The following is a 22,080-nucleotide window of genomic DNA, read 5'->3' on the forward strand; positions in this document are numbered from 1 at the left end:
TATTGATGATGTATTACAGATAATTCCAGTTCCCACAGTCCCTGAATGCAACAGCTGGGAATGTTGTTCAGCAAGTTCGAAAAAAAAAACTTTAATCTGAAAAGTAGTTTTGAACTTGTTTTTTTTCCAGTTTCACATCTGGTTTTTTTTTTCAGTTGCAAAACGTTTTTTCCGGTTTTCAAATTTTTTGGGGGGGGAGGTTCAAAATAATTTTTCAGGTTCAAATTTTTTTCTTTTGAAAAAACTTATTTTTTAGGTTCAAATTGTTTTCTTCTGAACAAACTTTTATTTTTCAGGTTTAAATTTTTTTTGTTTGAACAAACTTTATGGCCCCAATTTAGCTCCATACCCCTTTGAACCTTTTCACATTTTGTCAGTGCACAACAAGATCGAGATGTGCTCCATCACAAAGTACCAGAAAATTGTCAAGTGGAAAGAAAACTATACATGGCTTTCAAAATTATTTACTAATAAAAACCTGAAGAGTGTGAAATCTTATTGTATTTAGCCCAACCCATTACTCCAGTACCACTCAATAAAATCCAGGGCAAACAACTGACTTAAGAAAAAACCTAATTATTAAATAGCGTCCACCTGGACGAAAAACCTCGAGGTCGGACATTGAGACCATTACTCAGAGAAGCATCCTAAAAGCCCATTCGACGCTCTGGAGGAGCTGCAGAGATCTACAGCTCAGGTGGGAGAATCTGCCAACATGACAACATATTAGCCATAAGAAGTTCCGAAAGAGCGTTGGTCAGGTGAGACCAAAACTGAACCTTCTTCACTTTTTTAAATTGGTATCTGTGACAGATAACAATATTTGATGTTTGTAGAAACTCTAGAAAAGTGCTACTTAACATTTGAAACAAGAGAAAATTAGTTTCGTGTTCCAGGAAACATAAAAAAAACTTCCTGTAGTTGTCTTTTTTTCCAGATGATGGCAGAAGATTCCTAGGAACAAATGGAAAACTGTATTTCTTTGTGCTCATAATTTCACTGGCTACTTTAGGTGTCTGCTGTGTTTTTTCAACACAAACCTTTGTATGCAGTGTCAGGCCCCACAATCTCAAAAGTCAAGCCAATCAATCTTTTAGAAAAATTGCTTAAACCTTTGAATGCTTGTTTTGATTTTTGTTGCCGTTTATGCTTTATTTCTACTGAGAACAATCTTAGTTGTGCAAAGGTTTCCATATGTGCATACATTTACACACATCGCTTGGAGACACGTATAATCTTACAGTTTTGTGCAGCCACATTGAAAAGGTAAAAAAAAAAAAAGTTATTTTCTCTATGGGATAAGACGTTAAAATCCCCTTCGTATCTGCAGTCTGCATAACAAATAATCTGACTGGGTTCATTGAAGGTAAAACTCTAACGAAGCATTTTTGTTTTTGCATGGTTTTAAGGAATATGTGTAATTCTATGCCATCTTTAGGAGAAAAACCCATGACAGAAATATCACTTGCAATTGAAACCAGTAACAAAGAGAATACTGTGCATATTAATTTTTTGGATGTATAAGATTTTTTTCCTTAAACATCACACTTTTCACACACAGATACAGACTGCCTTGCATAGACCGATAACACCAACCTGTGCATAAGTGAATTCATGAATTAAAAATCTGATATATGTATAAGCTTAAACTATGTACTGCTAACAAAAGAAAATAATAATTTACAAAGAAATATTTTTGGTTGCTGCTTGAATCCCCCTACTGGACACAAATGGTGTAACATTTTGCGGGGTTGGATGTGACAAATAAAACTAAATAAATGGTGGCTTTTGGAAGCATTTGAAGCTTGTATCGAAAGAAACAATTATTGGGAAGTTTTTCAAAAATCATCTCAACAATCGTTGTGGTTTTTAGTATAACAATGGCCATCAGTGGGCTCTAGATGGACAAACTCTACTTTTAAGGCTAGGCTTAAAACTTTCCTTTTTGATAAAGCTTATAGTTAGAGTGGCTTAGGTTATCCTGAACCATCTCTGCAGTTATGCTGCTATAGGCTTAGGCTGCTGGAGGACATAATGACCACTTTCACCCTCTTCACTCCATTCTCACACTACTCTCCAATTTTGCATTATTTCCTGTTATTTCAACTTCTAACTTTATGTTCTCTTCCTTTTCTCTTCCTAGAAGCTACACCTGGCCTGGCTCTGTGTTTACCTGTGACACCTTTCTGGAGAGGGGAATCGTCCGAGCTTCTGCTGGCAACAACTTAATGCTCACCCTCTACCGATGACCCACATGGCCCTGTCTTTTAGTGTTTAACCCTTTCTCTCTCCTAGACATGGCGATTGACTGAGCTTTTACTATGACTAACTATATGTGCTCTCTTTCAGACTATCCTTGAAAACTGGCTCAGAGTTTATCTGTTCTTTCTTTCTAGATGAAACAACTAAAGGAGCTACATCCATTAACATTTACTTTTCCTTCCTATAGAAAGGACTCCTGGATCAGTGCTTCTTTGTTCTCTTTGTGTCTCTGCTCTGTTCTCTCAAACCCCCAGTCGGTCGTGGCAGATGGCCGCACACACTGAGCCTGGTTCTGCTGGAGGTTTCTTTCTGTTAAAAGGGAGTTTTTCCTCTCCACTGTCACTACATGCATGCTCAGTATGAGGGATTGCTGCAAAGTCAACGCCAGTGACTGTCCACTGTCTCTACATGCTCATCCAGGAGGAGTGAATGCTACATGTCACTGACTGGATGCAATCTGCTGGGTTTCCTGAGACAGAAAAACTTTTTATCCAATTTGAATAAATAACTAACTCCGACTGCACTGTTCAGTGATTAGGATTAATTGGAATCTATGTACCTGACTTTTGTGAAGTGCCTTGAGACAACATGTGTTGTGAATTGGCGCTCTATAAATAAACTGAATTGAATTGGTGATATCTAGCAGCCAAAGGAGCTAATTGAATCTAAAAGTTCAAATGAGCTCTACTGAGAATTTCTCCCTTTCTACTTGTATTTGAGTAAAAACAAAATTATATATTGTGGGTATGTTTGTCTATTCAGTTAAATTTAAATTCAAAAATACTTTATTTATCCCAAACAAAAATTAAATAATCAGTAAGTCTCACTCCTATAACATCTTTAAACACAGTGCTTCTAAAGAAATTGCTTTTTTTTTAACACATGCGCTGGAGCTTCAGTTTCTAATGGACCATCAATAAAAATCAGTGCTGCTTGTTGGTGTCTGATTCTCCCCGACTGTATACACATATATACTATAAGGAAATCAAGTCAACACATTTAAATCCAAGGCAGCAAAATGATAACAGCAAAGATTTTTGAATACAATGTTATGTTAATAATGGCTGTCCTCATTAAATCAGCTACTTAATGTTTTATATTACAACAATCTGTTGTTGAAGACATGGATAAATTAAAGGTGGATTACATTAACTTATTCATAGGTACAAAATTATAGTAGGAAACAGCTAAGTGTTTCTTTTTATACATCTAATCTTTAGGAGCCTCATTTGCTAAATTGTCCAGGTTTTGTCCATCAAAGCGTATGAAGTGCCAGCCTTCGCTGACAGTGAGATCCTGAGCTCCTTTAGCAGCGTAGAAGTCTCGAGAAGGAGTGTTCCAGTCGAGCACCGACAGCTGCAGCCGCACGCACTCCTCCTTTTTTCCCACCTAATTAAAACACAACACTCCTCTGATTAATCATGCAATAGATCACATTACAACAGCTGGCTCTGCACTCCTGCAACAGCATGACCAGTGTCATGTATGAATCAGATGTGAGGTTAAGTGGTGAAGTAAAACATACCTCAGCAACTTTGCACAATAAACCCTTGCCAATGCCATTTCCTATTACCAAAAGAAAATCAAAAACATAAAAGGCATTTTATAAAGAAGACAACTAAAAATGATATTTAGGACATAATATAAAAACAACTTTTTAAGGCTTCAGTAAGCTCACTAACACATTTTATACCTCTGAATTCTGGCATCACATACAGGTCTTCCAGATATACTGATCGTCCTCTCCACGTACTGTAGGTGTAAAAGTACAGCGCATATCCCACGACTGTAAATCCTAACAGGAGAACGCAAAACAAACATTCAAATTGCCAATTGTTACAAAAAAAAAAAAAAGAAAAATGAACAAAAAATCCCCATGACCATTTAAATATGACCAAAAGTGGAAATAGCAGGCAATACGCTCTGCGTGCATTGTATTTATTACTAAGGTAGGAAAACAACTGCTAGGACCTAGCAGATTTACCTTCGTTAGATTTGTGCTCCTCGGGAACTTCTGCAACCAGGCATTCAAAAAAGGGATTCTGGCAGAAACCATCGCGCTCCAATTCTAAACTCACACAAAGACAAATTAGCAAATGCACGCTTTTTATTCCCAATGCTAATCTTGTCACAGTCTGTACTCACTACTTGGTGTATATAAAGTGCGAGGCATGACTAGCAATGGGATTGTGCCTGAAGGAAGTGTCTGTCTCCACTGAATGTGGCCAATCTACACATGGGGAAAACTGGAGTTTCCTGAGAATCAAGGTGGGACTCAAATATTTTTCTTTTATTGTGGTATAAACCCATGTGAGCCCTTAGGCTGGCTACTTTGTTTGAAAAACATTTGATTAGCAGCTTTAAGTAGGAGAACTGATCTCAGTTGAGACATATAAGTAACAGAGAGGGGTGGATGGCAATAAATATATCATCTCCTAAAACTACCACTATACTGATGCATGGTTTAAAAAAGTGACTTATTTTATACTTTATTTTAATTATATTGGCTGACGGTGTCATAATTAATTATGATGTTTAAAAAATTGGTCAACTTGTAAATAAAGGACAAAGAATCTCTTGCTTCAACATGGATTCATTTCGTAATCTGTGAGGTTTGCAACCTGATGTATGCATTTTTCTCATAATTTGAGTTTGTATTCATTCCAACCTTTGAAGGAAAAGGGTGCTTACACATTGATATTTAATTAGTTTAATTACTTTACCCAACACAGCACTGCTGCTGTATTGAAGCAACAATCTCTGTATAATTACCAATGTTTGGTTACACTTTCTATAATGTCTAACTCCACAGGGTGCATATTTATTTTCCACCCATGCAGCTGCAAAAATGGCGACACCTCATAACACTCTACAAAACTTTGCAGATAGTGGACCACATTTTAATGGATTTACATAAATGATTTCTTAAATATGCATATTTCAACATGAAGAATGATAGGAGGTTGAAGAGATGACCACAATACTCACATGGAAAATATAATAACCTAGTTTTCCTTAAAAATAATGCCATTAAAACTTTATTGTAAGTTCTTTGTCTCGTTATATTTGATTTCATAACCGAATTTCCTCCACCGAGGCACAATAAAGGTGATTTATTTTCTATTTTCTGACTCTATTCAATCGCTGCACATAGGCGATGGTGACACCTACTGGCGAATGTATGCAACTGCAGCTTAATTTATGTTTGATAAGTAAATCTGAACTTTAACTCTTTAATAGGGTCAAAATAAATAAACTTGTCTATGAAACTCGCAAATACACAAGTCACATAATTTATTTTACACCATACTTCCCCATGTCAGTAGGTTACAGTTAATCACCTTTATAAGAGATCTCCACTTGGTCAGGCATTTTTTCATAAACCGCCAGCTCCTGGGAATTTTACAAATATAATCGTAAAACATATACCAACTACAACAAATGAACGAACACAGAACAACCACCCACAACTTTCTGCAACACTAAATATATTGACATAACGTTTAACCTTGCAAGCGTTTCAAAAGTTTCAGAGCTAGCTGTAACAGCGACTCACCATTATCATCCTCGATATGTCTTTGCAGTCTTCTTTTGTTGCAGCTCTTACTCTAAAATTCATGACTACAGCAGCAGATACAATCTCTTCTTTGACTACAAAAGCTACCTCACATTCTCGAAACGGAAACAGGAAATAGCTCCGATCCGTAAGACTGTCTCTTCAAAATAAAATATCTGTTAAACCTCTAGTTGAATCCAGATATTCGCCTGTGAAAAGACATAACATTTATTTTATATCTCTAACATTAAACCAGACTAAAAGCTTCCTGTATTAGGTCAGTCAGGATTAACAAAATTATTTAAATTTACTAAATGCCAAAAAAATAGAAGACATTTTTTGAAACAAATTCAGAAATTTGGATACATTTTCTTAAAACTTAGTCGATCATAATACCACCTATAAAGTGCACCAGTCCCTCCTGCAACAAAACAGCTACAAGGCAGGAAGCTGCCACCTCCACACTTCACAGCTGGGATGGTGCTCTCAAGCTTGTAAGCTTTCTCTATTATTCCTCCAAATGTAACGCAGTGAAAATGGTCAAACTGTTTAATTCTAGTTTCATCAGATGAGAACATGTCTCCAAAAAAATATGTTTTTTGACCCTGAATGCGTTTGCAAACAGTACTCCAGCCTAGGAGTCATTTCACTGTTGATGACACTCACTATACAGCCTCATTCAACATCTTCACAAGGTATTTTTCTTTTGTTCTGGGGATGATTCATATATTTTAAACCTACATTCATTCATCTCTCCTAGTTTGTTTAAAAGCATAGTAATCGTATGTATGGGTTTAAAAAAATTATGAAAAAACTCACATTAACTTGGCATTTAGTAAATAATTATGCTAACCCATAGCGACCTAAAACCAAAAACATTTAGTCTCATTTAAGTTTCAACCAAAATCTCAATTTATTTACCCCTAATAATGCTTTCTACATGCTTTGAATACGTCAGATTTAGGCATAGTGGTATTCCTTCGCATAAAAAAATCTCTTCAGCTGCTCAACAATGTAGCCTATATTGATTTTTTTTTTCTTTCGGCACTTTATTCTTTTGATGATTTATTTTAGCTTCCACAATGCCAATTTCTCTGTTGGATAGCCACTAAGATCTTCTGTTCTATGATGAATACTACAATTTAATATCTAACAGGAATTTCACAAACACAACAACATTCTGGATTTTATACAAAATCAGATTTATTTTAGGGTAAAAAAAAAGATGAAATCAGTTAGAATATAAGCTGAAACGCTGATGATTTCACAGACTGATCAGCTTTCACTGAGCATTTAGATATTTACAAAGTCTGGCCAAGTTTGCTCTAATCAGTCAAGAGTTCACATAATTCTCTTCATACCGCTCCAAAGTCAACCCATTTCGGTTCAGTAAAGAAAAACCCAAACATTTGAAAAATCTTCTTTACTAACACACCTATCAGTGTGGGGACTGTGTGCTTGCTGCAGGGGAATCGGAGCGCTCCAGCTTTATACCTCCGTCGACTGTGGCTGAGGAAATTGAGGTCGGTAGCACAGAGCTCTTGCCTTCTAAAGAGGAGGCAGACGAGGGAAGAGATACAACTATATACTTCTGCAATGGCCGTGAAGCCGTGAGTCCGGGACCGCTGCCAGGCTCCAGTTTTACCAAGGACTGCAGTGTTGAAGTCGCACTGGGAACGGTGCTGGTTACTGGTGAGGCTGAGTGGGAAGAGCTAAGGGTGATGACCTAAAGGAAAGACGGTAAGAAAAGTAAGTTCATGGCAGTACAGTGGATTTTAATACAGAGATGTCCAAAAAAATCAATGTAAAGAACCCCTGAAATGAAGTTAATTCCTGTCAATTTGTGTTCCTATTTTAGAACACAAAAATAGATTTGTAGCAGGTATTTCTCAGTGGTCAGGCTTTAAATATGGAACCTGAAAAACTACAAACTGTACGAAAGAGGAATGGATGGACAGAGCCTCAGATGAATGGACAGATGAACAGATGTCTGAAAGGATCAGTGACCAGACGGAGGGATGGACTGAAGGCAAGATGAATGGATGGGTGGAAGAATTCATGAATGAAGAAATGTATTGATGGACAGATGGATAGACAAATGCACAAATTGATGGACGGATGATTAGAGAAATCTTATTTACCATTAACACGAGACCAGAAAAAAGGAAAACTCAGTTTCTACAGATTCCCTTAAACAGATTTCCCAATTATTGGTAATATCCCAAAACTAAAACTGAGAAAATGGTTACCTGCTGGGTTGAGGCAGCTCCTGCACTGGTTCCCATTACAATATATTTTGTCGCCGGTGGCGATGGTTGTGACGGAGTACCGGGTCTCGGGGACATGAGGGTGAGGGAGCTTGGGACCTTAATGATGCTGGGAGTGCGAGGCCCTCCTGATCCACTTAACCCACTCTGTGAGACGGAAAGGGTGGAACGAGGCTGCAAGAACATGTCATTACATATTAATAAACAGCTTGCAGATATCTCTCATTAATAGATTTTGAGAGTAAACCTAAATTGGATCATTGCAATCAGCTTTATTTACTAATATGCCATCACTACAGAAATTCATTTAGCTTTTTTTGGAATTGTTCTTACCTGTGTGATTGTTAAGGTAGTCCGGTTGACTTGCTGAGCTTGCAGTGCTGCTTGAGTTCTGGCCTTCATTACATGTGAACACAGCATGGGCCCGAGGTAGCCATAGTCCGTCCGATATTGCTCCACGTTGTCTGGCTGAGGTCGTATCTTGGCAATAACACTAGCACAATGTTTCTTTGAAAATAGAAGAAATTAATGAGCACAACTTTAGTGCATATGAGTACTTTAAGAAACATAAACAGAAAAGGAAAACATTCATTACCAGCAGGAGGCTTTGAACATGTTCAGCTCCTATCTTATCGATATTGGAGACTACAGGCCCTTCCATCACGGCTTTGATGCGAGCACCCTCTACAGCGAGCCGAGGAAGGATCAGCGTCTTTATTACCTATGACAAACAATAGAAGTTAGTGTCGTGACAGAAACCAGAAAAAAAAACCAGCTCAAGCTTTATTTAGACAGACAAAAAGTCAACCCCAAGCAGGCACATATCTTTTTATGGTTATTTATGAGATGGATAATCTTTATATTCTCAAAAACAAGAATACAAAATTTGCATAAGACAAAAATAAAAGCAGCAGAAAAGACAGTAAAGTAAACAAAATTAATTTCTTGAAAAACGATTTAAAATTGATCACAAAATAAATATTTTTCATGAATATTTCAATTGAAGTTTTTTTTTTGGAAATTTCTATGAAATGCAATTGATTGACAAGCAAAAATAAAACTGAGGCAATAAGATCTCACTTACATCAGGTCCCAGTTCAGCGAGCCCTGCGATGGAGCCGTATCGGGTCGTCCACTGGGTTTTGTCATCCAACAAACTCTGGGGGAAGTAAAATCATCAGTTTGGTTTAATATGAGAAACGTTTAGAATGTATATAAACATATCAGTCATAATACATCTAAACACTCCAATATAGGAGTGTTTGAATTTCAATTCTACTCTTCATAAAATAATTCCAAAAATAACTTCTGCCAAAGTAAAAAGAAATGGAGTTGAACAGAAAGCCCACCTTGGTGAGAGTTTTGGTAATACGGGACTGGATATTATTGGTGGTTGTGCTGAATGTTTTACAACTTTGGGCCATCAGGCGAGCTGCAAAGTCCCGTAAAGCCCAGTGGTTGTCGACATCTGGCCGTAAACAGAGCTGCTTACTCACAATGCAGGTGACCACCGCTGGGATCAGCTCATGCAACTAAAAATAAGACACAAAGCATCGCTCTGTATGAAGACTAACCATTTCTCTTATAGTTGGTATATGCCATTTGTTTTCTATACTCACATATTTTTCCAAATACAGAGTGGGGTTGTCCATTAGAGCTTTGACCATCCGCATGAGATAAATCAGCAGAGCCAAGTTGTTTTGCACCACATTTACACGGACCTTTGGAAAGAGCATAAAGCCAGCACCATTAAGGTAAGTGTAGGTGTCGCATCTGATGTGAAATATGTTATGGAACTGGAGGTGTAACAATCAAACTGGCAAAATAATAAACAAAAACAGCGATCAGCCGGTCAAATTCGGAAAAATTACATTTTCCCCCCTTTTCATTAAAGACGTCAAAGCAAAGAAATCCACTGATATTTGTTCTACAAACACATCAACCATCATGCACTTTGGTGTACTTTTTAGAGGTAAATAGAATAATCCGAGACATTTGCTTTGAAGCACACGGGTTAGACGGGGAGAATCTTGTAATTCCTTTATTTCTGTTGGATTTAAGACTCCCGCCTCTATCGAAAAAAAACGCTATTTCCGCTATTGTGTGTTAAAAAATAAAAACAGACTTGGTCAAACTCAGAATCAGCAAATCAAACATCAAAGCAAAACGGAAACTGGTATCCGCAGGGAAAGCCTTACTGGTGCATCTCTATTCAGAACATTAGAAATAGTTGAGAGTTATGCTTACTCCTTCAGAAATGAAGGTGCTGAATCTTGGAAGCATCTGATACAGCCCGGGATCTGTAGCAATACTCTGTAACGCTTCCTGTGTGAAGGGGGGAAAAAAAAGGTTTAGCCACAACAAAATGTTTTTATAGTGTGAAAGATTTGTGTCGACATTAAATATCAAAATAATTATTTAGAATTTATGGTCCATTCATATAGAAAAACCAGCTAAACTTACAGCTCGTTTAGCTTCACAGGAGCCAACACATGCTTCCGTGATTTCCTTATAGTAAAGTTGCTGTTCTACAGAAAGCTCATGGGTGCTGCGTGGTTTCAACCTGATTAGACCCTTCTCCTTTCCTGTATAAACGACACAAACATCAGGTTTAAGTCCAACTTTAAAGTCCAAATGATGAAGTAAAGTTTGTGGAAAAAACTATGGAGAAAACTGTTGTTTTTGCTCAGTGCTGTTGGTAAAAATCACAGACAGAAGAGTGTAGGAATGGTACTTAAACAAGTGTGTGTTGTGTGTGAAATAATAATATAAAACGATCAAGCATTCAAAAATATTACCCAAGTTCTGACCTTTGTTATCAGGAGCCGGTGTGCTTTGACCTTTTCCTTGAATAGCACCTTTCTCCTCCTGACCAGGCTTGACCACTTTGAGGGGTTCAGTCGATTCAGCCTTCTGTTGCTCTTTAGATGCTGAAACGAAGGGAACAAAAGTTACACCTAATTCTCTTTTAAGACAAAAATCACCATTTCCAGTTTTAAGATAATGAAAATAAATGTTAGACCAAGCTAACCTGGTGGTGGGTTTTCTGGAATTGACGGCTCAACTCCTTCAATGCTTAACCAGTGTGCTGTGTCAAGAAACCAAGATCAATCATAAACTCATTCATAGGCTATTTAAAACACCTAAGAATATAGCAGAACGAAGCAGCACGTAATCTTGATCATTTGAGCACCTTTGAGAGAAACATCTAAAGGAACCCTTGGAAGAGGTGTGTTTATAATGTCGCTGAGGTCGACCTCCTTTTCCTCGTAGAAATGAAGCTCTCTTCCCCCACCACTTGCAAAGCGGAAAGGGATAAACTCCTGCGACTGAAACCCATACAAGGGCTAACAAAACAGAGAGTGACATAAAAAACATCAGTGAAATCCATGAGAACGCAACAACAAAACTGTCCTGTTTCACTCCTAAAATATCCCTTACCTCTACATTTTTAAGTTTCAGAGCATTGTCTATGTCACTGGTGGTTAGTTTACGTCTCTTCCCGTGATGCATGAATTTAAGAGCATCCTACGGAGAAGAACCCGAAGAAGAAAAAGAAAATGGCTTGATGATAAATGAACGTATTTTACATAAATGACCAAGATATTTATTTTTGTTTTTTAGACTAAATTAAGAAACAGACATAGCTTTAATAATTTACCTGTGCAATTTCTTTGATTCTGTAGCTGACCTCTTCACTAAGGGCCACACAGCTTTCCTCTTGTAACTGCCCCACTCCTACCGACTCTGCCATAGCCTTCATGGACTCTGTGGGCAGGCTGACCGAACATTGCTTCTGCCGACGTTCCTCCGCCATAACTGGGAAACAAAGCAGGACTTCAGCGCATTATTTATTAATAATAGAGGTTTCTTGGTATAACATCATGAATGTTTTTGAAGAAATGAAAACAATCACTGTATAATGTGAAAAACAAATCTAACATATGATTTTAATGTATTTTTCTGTTTAGACTTTGTGAAAACAGCCTATTTTCATTTATTGTGGTTCTGATTCCTGTGAGGGCCAACTGACACAAATGCAATTTGACAGATTTTGAACCCTAATCAACCCAAAATGACTCATCGACCTTTTGCTAGTAGATACACAGTAGTAATATTTGCTAACAGTGCACTGAGTAGAGGACAGAAAAATGACTGTCAATCATCAAAGCAGGTACAAAATGTCCCACAGCACTCACGGTGTGTCAAAAAATGCTATAGCCATACAATGAGCCCTAAGGTCAATTTGTATGGGTGTATGAAATTCAATACAATGATAAATAATATGAATGTCCATTTCAACGGCAGAGATGGGAGACTCAAGAACAGGTACATCCACTGTATTTCTGTTGATAAATACAGTGGATGTACCTGTTCTCAGTTTGTCTTGAGAAAGACAAACCAAAAGACAAACTGAAACAACACTGACAGCTCGTCTCGTGCTAGCAGAGGTAAGAAACAACTAAATACAACCATGAAGTTTGGAAAGGTGCAGAATTACCCTTTAAAAGGCGTTAATAGAACCTGTTCAATACCACAGCATAGAAAAGCACAACAATTCAACACTGAAACTTTGAAACAACACAGTGTTGTAAAGTGGTCTTAACGGATGCAGGTAATTTCGTCCCTTCATCATTTAGTACCCAACTCTGGTACGAAATGGAGTCATCAGCATTATGGCGACCAAGTGTCAGTTCTTACCCACCAGGATCACGATTCACACCCGCTTTGACAATTAACAATTTCATTTTTTTTATTCTACTCCTTGAATATTGTGAGATACTGTTGCTATGCAACTCAAATAATATCTACCAGCAGGAGGCATTCATAGCTATAATGGTTTGAACAGGCGTCCTAATCATATTCTGTAATTTAATCAGCCCAAATCAGAATAAAAACCAAAACAGATGGAAAGTGTAAGGCAAAGTTTCTGAAAAAAATATACAGTTAAATTTAATTATATGAGCATTATCCATAACTCATTAACATACTTAACTACAAAGACAAATGAAACGCAAAGGTTTAGATACATGGAAATGATTTTTTTTTTTTTTTACAATTATGAAACAGAAGTAGGGAAACACAACATGGCAAAGAGGCCAACTGATGTAGGACCAATTTTAACAACAATCTGGTCTGTATATAAGATACAGCTCAAGGATTCAGAATATCCTTTATGTCAATAATTCAACTCAAACTGTTTGTTATACCCACAGAAAATTATTTAATTTATTTGTTTCTGTCAATTTAGGACTTCTAGGTAAGAAAAAAGCCTAAATTACAATATAACATTTTAATATTGTTTTTTTCTTCTAATTTTCTGGTGAAACTGGATTTTGAATTTTATCACATTGTGTAATAAATCTACATTTTCACTTTTTTAATTGAAAGAAACTTTTTGATGATAATCTAATTTATAGAATCCGCCTGTTGATGGTAACATGAATTCCACAAGAAAACTTAACAAATAAATATTTAATAAAATTTATATTTTTAATTTGTGATTTTTATTAATTAGTGTCTCTTGAGATGTTTTTACAATGCGGCTATACAAGAAGAGTGCCACACCTGTAACCTTGCATGGTGCCCAAATAATAAAAACCTAAGGGACCTTAGAACCAGAAAACAGGAATTTCCAAAAGATATCCGCGCTATTACAAAGCTGGATGACACTTACAACTCTGCAGGATCACAAATTTAAAGCAATTTCACAAGTCTTTTTATATTCAAAGCCACCCACACCTTTTAACACATTTGAAGGCCTTTTAACAGCAGATAAAATGAGAAAAAAACAAAAGGCTAATTTGCTTTTGATGGTTAAATAAAAATTATTCGAATATGTAAACACCGGTGTGCTTCACAGTGAGCGGGTTAGGCACTCTGACCGAACAAGTAGTAACAGACAAGTGGCGCCAAATATAAGCGTGAAGTAAAACCCTTTAAGTTTATTATAAGAAAACGAATTGTCCAAGCATTAAAGCTCCAGGCTATTTTATAATTAACTAATACTTGCGCTAAGAATATGACTGTTAGCTTCCATGCTAATAGCGTAGCTCCCGTTGATATTTTTACCTGTGAAGTTTTGCTCTCCCTTCGAGTTCACCCGGGATTTTAAACAAACAAATTATATCAAAATTTATAAAAATCACGTTGGCGCGAAGCTATCTCCTCTTGTCTAATATCCATCTCTGATTGTTAACAGCTAACTTGACCACAGACTGTAAGCTGGGACATCCGCTCATGAATTAGCGCTATGTTCTATCGCCATTTTGAGTCACGTTCCAGTTGTGGGATCGCGAGATTACAACTGACAGCTACAGCAACTGGCTGATACCGTTTAGAAGTAAATACAGAAACAAACATGGATGAATTTAAAATTTGAATAGGAAATTCAAGAAAAATATAAAAAATGTATTGTTTAATGAGTTTTATATTGTTAGTAATACGTTTTACAGTGAAAATCCTCGCTAAAGCGTTACATAACAACCCGTTCTCCAAACGGAACCTTTGTCGTTACTAAGTTTATTGGGGAGCGTTATTGTGTAGCCACGGAGGAGAACGTAAGGAGCGTGGAAGGACATTGCAAGAAACAAACATGCACAGACTCTTATCCCGGACTGTCGTTGGGGTACGAAACCGCTCGCTCTGTGTCTACGAGTGCTGTGTGCTTCCAGCTAAAATCGACAACGTGTCTAGGTGAGTTTACTCGGTGACTGTGCACTAACGCCTAAGAGGACATATGAGAGCAACGTATGCCCGTAAAAAAAAAAACTACAAGTCTTCGCTGTAATGTGCTGTTATCCCCGAACGACCTGAAGTGTTACATTCGCAACATTCTCGCAACACACTCAGTTTCCATCTCTTTTGAATAAAGTGGAGAGCGTAGGCCGTTAGCATGGTTAACCTGCGCGGATGGGGCGGGACATTTTGATTGACATTTCATCCATGGCAACTTGCATTTAAAGAAGCGAATGGCTTCAAGATCATGAATGTAGGGTGGAAATTAAGAGTTACAGATTTTTATAAGCCTAGTTACTGGTGCAAGTGATGTTCCTCCGTTTAAATTGAAACCTGTAAAAGGCTGTGGTCCAAAATCACATAAATTGCATTATTTACAAAATTCTTTAAATATTACTATCAAATATTCAACAAAATAGTTTTTATGAATGTTTTATCTTTTCCAGTGGTCAGAATATACAGTTTAAACCAAATATTCACATGCACTGTATAACAATACACAACCTCTCTTTCCCACTGTCTGATGGATATTAAATCAGACTAAACTTTAATAGTTTCTGGGCAGCTGGGAATATCAACATATTTTATATTTCTTAAATACCAGAAGGAAAGTGAGAGTTTTTAGAGATTTTGTTTTGTTATAAATCTCAAATTCAGACATTTACATGCAGTATCATTACTATGGCTTTAAACATAACAAAACTACTATGCATTACCTGTAATTTTGTTTTCCATCTCACACAGGCCATTCACTGGAGTTGGAGCAAACACTATTAGCACATGTACAGTCAGACGCTGTGAAAAGAAAGACGATGCAATCCCCTCCAATCAAGGTGAGGCAACAAATGTAGATACTGAAACAAAGACTACCCAACTACAGGAGGAGTTGCTGGAGGCAAATGATGGTGGTAGCACACAACAGCAGAGAAATGTTAAAGCTGAACAGGTTTTGTCAAAGCCATCTCAAGTCAAGACTGATGGAGCTAAAAGTGGGAAGAAGAGTCTTTTGGACCTCCTTGGAGCCATGAAGGTTGAAGTTACCAGCAAAAGAAAGCTCAAAAACCTGAACACGAAGCAAAGTTTTGAATCGGCTGTACAATATAAATCCAAGTCAGGAGATATGGAGAGCACAATCAGTATGTTTCAAAAGGCAAACGTACAGGCTTCAGCACAAAGGTAGGAAACCTATGAGTTATTTTTTAGTGTCTTGTATTCATGTTCTGTGAACTTTTTTAAGTTTTTGTCACATTACAACTACAAATTCTTATGTATTGTGTTGGGTTTTATGTGAGAGATCAACACCAGTGCTGTTTATTTGTGAGGTGGAAGAAAAATATGTGGTTTTCCAAACATTTTACACATAAAAATCACAAATGTAGCATTTAACTGTATTCAGCACCCTCCTGAGTGGATACTATGTAGAACCACCCTTTGCTGCCATTACAGGCGCAAGACATGTGTATACCAGCACTGAAAAATGCAGGACATTTTGTTTAGCTCCATTCATCTCCTCATCAGCTCTAACCAGCTTCCCCAGACATACATCCCCGCAGCATGATGCTGCCACCTACATGTTTCACTGTGCGGATAGTGTTTTCAAAGTAAACAGAAATGTTAGCTTCTGCTAGACATGGCTTTTTGGGTGTAGGTCGGAAAGGTCAAGTGTGGTCTCTGACCACCCTTTTCCACATGTTTACTGTTTTCACTACATGATTTATGGCAAAAAAATAAATGAGACTTCACAATTACACACTACTTTTTGTTGGTCTATCACATACAATTCAAATAAAATAGATTGAAGTGTGAGGTTGTAAAGTGCAAAAATGTGAAAAGGTCCTAGCATTAATAGATTTTATCACATGGCTAAGGTTTTTTTTTACTTCAATGTTGGGTCATTTTCATTCCCAGTTGCCCTCACAGAGTGATGTAAATACACAGCGACTTCAGTTAATTTATGGAAACTTACCTGCGGTGTTTGGAAATAATCTGAGGTCTTTGTTTCCATTTTATATTTTTAGTGAAGTATTGGATCCTGATCTGGTTGCAGCAGCATCTGCTGCTGCCTCCACCCTTCCTAATCGCAGCCGGGCAGAATCGGAGCTGCTAAAGCAGCTGAGGCAACGCAAAACTCTCACTGAAGCTCAGAAAAAAGGCGACATGAACAATCTTGGGTATGCATCCTACATATAGGATATACACATGGTAATGATGTACGCTTTAAACAGTATTGCGTCTGTTCACCCTCAACAAGAACTAGTTCTAAATTCACTTCAATGATCTTAAAATTAATTCATTTTGATCATAGTTCAAATTCTGATTAACTGATTATATCATCACACAGTACTTGCTGTCTGGTAAAATTCTTTGTTTTCTTTGGTCACATTAACTGTATTTTATTATGACCAAATCTCCAAAACTTGCTGCTCTTCACAGATTTTTATGTTATATGTTTAACTTTAACATTTTGGCTAAAGGAGGATCCATTAAGACTGTGACCGTAATTGTGGCCACACCTTAGTAAAACTTATTTTTATTATTATTGTATAAGGCGGCTAAATGATCACTCATGTACAGGTCCTTCTCAAAATATTAGCATATTGTGATAAAGTTCATTATTTTCCATAATGTCATGATGAAAATTTTACATTCATATATTTTAGATTCATTGCACACTAACTGAAATATTTCAGGTCTTTTATTGTCTTAATACGGATGATTTTGGCATACAGCTCATGAAAACCCAAAATTACTATCTCACAAAATTAGCATATTTCATCCGACCAATAAAAGAAAAGTGTTTTTAATACAAAAAATGTCAACCTTCAAATAATCATGTAAAGTTATGCACTCAATACTTGGTCGGGAATCCTTTTACAGAAATGACTGCTTCAATGCGGCGTGGCATGGAGGCAATCAGCCTGTGGCACTGCTGAGGTCTTATGGAGGCCCAGGATGCTTCGATAACGGCCTTTAGCTCATCCAGAGTGTTGGGTCTTGAGTCTCTCAACGTTCTCTTCACAATATCCCACAGATTCTCTATGGGGTTCAGGTCAGGAGAGTTGACAGGCCAATTGAGCACAGTGATACCATGGTCAGTAAACCATTTACCAGTGGTTTTGGAAATGTGAGCAGGTGCCAGGTCGTGCTGAAAAATGAAATCTTCATCTCCATAAAGCTTTTCAGCAGATGGAAGCATGAAGTGCTCCAAAACCTCCTGATAGCTAGCTGCATTGACCCTGCCCTTGATAAAACACAGTGGACCAACACCAGCAGCTGACACGGCACCCCAGACCATCACTGACTGTGGGTACTTGACACTGGACTTCTGGCATTTTGGCATTTCCTTCTCCCCAGTCTTCCTCCAGACTCTGGCACCTTGATTTCTGAATGACATGCAGAATTTGCTTTCATCCGAAAAAAGTACTTTGGACCACTGAGCAACAGTCCAGTGCTGCTTCTCTGTAGCCCAGGTCAGGCGCTTCTGCCGCTGTTTCTGGTTCAAAAGTGGCTTGACCTGGGGAATGCGGCACCTGTAGCCCATTTCCTGCACACGCCTGTGCACGGTGGCTCTGGATGTTTCTACTCCAGACTCAGTCCACTGCTTCCGCAGGTCCCCCAAGGTCTGGAATCGGCCCTTCTCCACAATCTTCCTCAGGGTCCGGTCACCTCTTCTCGTTGTGCAGCGTTTTCTGCCACACTTTTTCCTTCCCACAGACTTCCCACTGAGGTGCCTTGATACAGCACTCTGGGAACAGCCTATTTGTTCAGAAATGTCTTTCTGTGTCTTACCCTCTTGCTTGAGGGTGTCAATAGTGGCCTTCTGGACAGCAGTCAGGTCGGCAGTCTTACCCATGATTGGGGTTTTGAGTGATGAACCAGGCTGGGAGTTTTAAAGGCCTCAGGAATCTTTTGCAGGTGTTTAGAGTTAACTCGTTGATTCAGATGATTAGGTTCATAGCTCGTTTAGAGACCCTTTTAATGATATGCTAATTTTGTGAGATAGGAATTTTGGGTTTTCATGAGCTGTATGCCAAAATCATCCGTATTAAGACAATAAAAGACCTGAAATATTTCAGTTAGTGTGCAATGAATCTAAAATATATGAATGTTAAATTTTCATCATGACATTATGGAAAATAATGAACTTTATCACAATATGCGAATATTTTGAGAAGGACCTGTAAATTAACGACGGCATCTGTGCTGAGCTGATTTCGACTGTATTTGGATAAATGGTCGCCTGACGAACCTGAAAAAACACTTCAACAACAATAAAATTTCAGATAGCATCAGAATACCACAAGATGACTGCTTCTTATCTTCCCCTAAGTTTGATTTGATATTCGTAATCACATCCTTTAAGTAGGTCAGAATGTTGCACAGAGCAACACTGACCTCTCAATGAGGGAGTCATGAATGCATTCATGCACAACAATGGCTTCTATTAATAAGAATTTCTTTGCTTTTGCATTTTAAAGGATGGAAGCACAGATAATTTATTCCTATTTATTAAGCATTATATTCTTATATTTCCTCAGAGTTCTTATAGCTGACATGAAAGTAGGAAAAACTCCTGGTCGCCAGAATGCTTGGCCCGCTGATCAGATCCGGTTTGACGATGACGGACAAGGATACACACGTGATAGAGGAATTACCAGTGAGCTGGCCAATGTCCGGAAAAGGTGAGTACATTTATGATGTTGTCGGTGATAAAATAATAGGAACAAAATAAATATGTGTTTTAATCTTTTTTTAATTATTATTCCTAGGAGGAATATTTTCCCTACAAAAAGACTTAACATCTTTTCCCCTACTACTGATGAACAGAGAGGTGACTCAGCACTTGGTAATAAGAACTTTCCTTATACATTTGAACAAATGTTTCTCTTACATTAATCATGCATCTAGTATAGAAGTGATGTGAGAGAGTTTAGCTGGACAGGTCTATTGCATGTCCTGTTGCAGCCGAATGTGTAACAGTGAGAGCCATGCTGTGGTAATAAATTAGTTTTTTAATGAAATCAATAGTTTCTGATTTTATGGGATACTGCTCATAATACTGGTGAAATATCTTCAGCTAAGCCAACCCTGTGGGACATGGATTTTGCCTATGAGTTATCACTGACAACCAACCAGATGCCCCGCAACGGGTTTGAAGAAATGATCCAGTGGACCAAAGAGGGGAAACTGTGGCAGTATCCGATCAACAATGAAGCTGGTGAGTGATAGATTTTGTTTTAACATTTCCTTACAAGCAGGTCCTTGAAAAATAATTTATACCTCTTGAACTTGTTTTGTCACATTACAAATGCAAATTTTATATGAAATGTATGTGACAGACTAACACAAAGAAGGGCACAACTTTTGAGTTGGAAGGAAATTGATATCTGGTTGTCAAAATGTATTTCTAATAGAAATCTAAAAAAATGTTTTGTGCATTTGTTTCCAAATCCCTTTACTGTGATATCCCTAAAAGAATCGAATCCAAGTTTAAAGCAGGGTTAGTACATGAACCAATATCCAGAGTATTGAACATTTCACAGATTGCTATCTAATCCATCTTTTGAAAATAGTTGGATGAGGTTACAAACATAATTTTTTGGCCTACATGCAAACTGCTAATTGCCCTGACTGCACCATGCCCACAGTGACTCATGGTGGTGCTAGCATCATGCTGGTAAAATTTGATGGGAAAATAAATGGAGCGAATTCAGGGACAGTCCTATTTTGCAAATAATGGGTTGGTGGAGAGATTCAACAGCCCCTTATTTTGGAGGGAGGGTGATTACAATTCACACTTGTCACATTTTATTTGTGTGTTATTTGGACAAATCATGTGGCAAGGCACCCTAGTTGGAAATTATGACAGCAGAAACTTAATCTACCTGTACAGCCCTGTCTGGTTAACATGTCAAATTGCAGTTTGTGGTTGTTAAGTGGCAAAATCATAAAAACAAACTTCTAGAAGTATGAGAACTTTTACAAAACCTAATGGATACGAATTTGTCTCATTAATACTATGATGTTGTATTGTCTATCTGTGTTAGGCCTTGAAAATGAAGCCAGTGTCCCATTCAATGAGCACGTCTTCTTAGAGAAACACTTAGAGGAGGGCTTCCCCCGTCAGGGACCAGTGCGTCACTTCATGGAGCTGGTGGTGGCTGGTCTGTCCAGAAACCCCTACTTGACTGTTCAGCAGAAGAAGGAGCACATTTCCTGGTTTAGGGACTACTTTCATCAAAAGGAAGAAGTTCTTAACGAAGCTGATGTGTACCTAAACTAAACCTAATAGGGTTAAAAGTGTTTCTTATATTTTCTGGATGTAAACAAACAGAAACGGGACATATTTTGCTCAGCAGGGCTTTACTGTCCTGTTCACCCTTGCACATGTATACATTCACAGGTTCTTAACAAAAACTGTTTTAGCTGTTCCTCTGGAGCGTAGTTAGAAGGGACTGGTACAACTTCTTTTGAAATATATTTGTACACCTCTTTCTCTGATTTTTTATTTGTCATTTCATATGTATTAAAATATATAATGAAACCACTGTGTTTTCTTTGTTGTAGTCTTTCTTTAGATGTAGGAGGTTAGACAGAATTTGGGAAGCTAGCAGTCAGTAATGTACAGGTCCTTCTCAAAAAATTAGCATATTGTGACAAAGTTCATTATTTTCTATAATGTAATGATGAAAATTTAACATTCATATATTTTAGATTCATTGCACACTAACTGAAATATTTCAGGTCTTTTATTGTCTTAATACGGATGATTTTGGCATACAGCTCATGAAAACCCAAAATTCCTATCTCACAAAATTAGCATATTTCATCCGACCAATAAAAGAAAAGTGTTTTTAATACAAACAACGTCAACCTTCAAATAATCATGTACAGTTATGCACTCAATACTTGGTCGGGAATCCTTTTGCAGAAATGACTGCTTCAATGCGGCGTGGCATGGAGGCAATCAGCCTGTGGCACTGCTGAGGTCTTAAGGAGGCCCAGGATGCTTCAATAGCGGCCTTTAGCTCATCCAGAGTGTTGGGTCTTGAGTCTCTCAATGTTCTCTTCACAATATCCCACAGATTCTCTATGGAGTTCAGGTCAGGAGAGTTGGCAGGCCAATTGAGCACAGTGATACCATGGTCAGTAAACCATTTACCAGTGGTTTTGGCACTGTGAGCAGGTACCAGGTCGTGCTGAAAAATGAAACCTTCATCTCCATAAAGCTTTTCAGCAGATGGAAGCATGAAGTGC

General features: G+C 37.7%; 3 protein-coding genes across 3 annotated transcripts; 1 reads left to right on the plus strand and 2 right to left on the minus strand.

Annotated features, from left to right (window-relative positions):
* Positions 1-3,029: 3,029 nt before the first annotated feature.
* On the minus strand, positions 3,030-5,980 carry sat2b (spermidine/spermine N1-acetyltransferase family member 2b). Its single transcript, XM_047379527.1, has 6 exons — positions 5,819-5,980; positions 5,604-5,655; positions 4,247-4,330; positions 3,956-4,057; positions 3,788-3,828; positions 3,030-3,651 (listed from the first exon to the last, which is right to left on the minus strand). Exons 1-6 carry the CDS (start codon positions 5,879-5,881, stop codon positions 3,472-3,474), a joined length of 522 nt encoding a protein of 173 aa, XP_047235483.1. The 5' UTR covers positions 5,882-5,980; the 3' UTR covers positions 3,030-3,471.
* Positions 5,981-6,999: 1,019 nt separating this feature from the next.
* Positions 7,000-14,342, minus strand: taf6 (TAF6 RNA polymerase II, TATA box binding protein (TBP)-associated factor). The gene is made up of 15 exons (XM_047379907.1): positions 14,158-14,342; positions 11,747-11,904; positions 11,527-11,613; positions 11,279-11,432; positions 11,117-11,173; positions 10,896-11,015; positions 10,549-10,670; positions 10,333-10,410; positions 9,705-9,806; positions 9,435-9,617; positions 9,170-9,244; positions 8,681-8,806; positions 8,419-8,592; positions 8,068-8,259; positions 7,000-7,544 (listed from the first exon to the last, which is right to left on the minus strand). Exons 2-15 carry the CDS (start codon positions 11,900-11,902, stop codon positions 7,257-7,259), a joined length of 1,914 nt encoding a protein of 637 aa, XP_047235863.1. The 5' UTR covers positions 11,903-11,904; positions 14,158-14,342; the 3' UTR covers positions 7,000-7,256.
* Positions 14,343-14,455: 113 nt separating this feature from the next.
* Positions 14,456-21,371, plus strand: mrps31 (mitochondrial ribosomal protein S31). The gene is made up of 7 exons (XM_047379908.1): positions 14,456-14,781; positions 15,568-15,999; positions 16,842-16,994; positions 19,362-19,505; positions 19,593-19,669; positions 19,901-20,041; positions 20,871-21,371. The coding sequence occupies exons 1-7, from the start codon at positions 14,681-14,683 to the stop codon at positions 21,104-21,106; spliced, it is 1,284 nt and encodes a 427-aa protein (XP_047235864.1). The 5' UTR covers positions 14,456-14,680; the 3' UTR covers positions 21,107-21,371.
* Positions 21,372-22,080: the final 709 nt, after the last annotated feature.

This window comes from Girardinichthys multiradiatus, chromosome 11 (assembly GCF_021462225.1).
Source record: "Girardinichthys multiradiatus isolate DD_20200921_A chromosome 11, DD_fGirMul_XY1, whole genome shotgun sequence".
NCBI lineage: Eukaryota > Metazoa > Chordata > Actinopteri > Cyprinodontiformes > Goodeidae > Girardinichthys > Girardinichthys multiradiatus.

Excerpts from the sequence above, each read along its gene's own strand:
- sat2b (XM_047379527.1), bottom strand. The coding sequence starts at position 5,881 with ATGAATTTTAGAGTAAGAGCTGCAACAAAAGAAGACTGCAAAGACATA. Across the intron at positions 5,656-5,818 it reads ACATATCGAGGATGATAATG|GAGCTGGCGGTTTATGAAAA; the intron begins GTGAGTCGCTGT and ends TAAAATTCCCAG. Across the intron at positions 4,331-5,603 it reads AGTGGAGATCTCTTATAAAG|AATTGGAGCGCGATGGTTTC; the intron begins GTGATTAACTGT and ends GTGTGAGTTTAG.
- taf6 (XM_047379907.1), bottom strand. The coding sequence starts at position 11,902 with ATGGCGGAGGAACGTCGGCAGAAGCAATGTTCGGTCAGCCTGCCCACA. Across the intron at positions 11,614-11,746 it reads GAATCAAAGAAATTGCACAG|GATGCTCTTAAATTCATGCA; the intron begins GTAAATTATTAA and ends TCTTCTCCGTAG. Across the intron at positions 8,807-9,169 it reads TCGCTGAACTGGGACCTGAT|GTAATAAAGACGCTGATCCT; the intron begins GTAAGTGAGATC and ends TGTTTGTCATAG.
- mrps31 (XM_047379908.1), top strand. The coding sequence starts at position 14,681 with ATGCACAGACTCTTATCCCGGACTGTCGTTGGGGTACGAAACCGCTCG. Across the intron at positions 19,506-19,592 it reads CTGGCCAATGTCCGGAAAAG|GAGGAATATTTTCCCTACAA; the intron begins GTGAGTACATTT and ends TATTATTCCTAG. Across the intron at positions 20,042-20,870 it reads TCCGATCAACAATGAAGCTG|GCCTTGAAAATGAAGCCAGT; the intron begins GTGAGTGATAGA and ends TATCTGTGTTAG.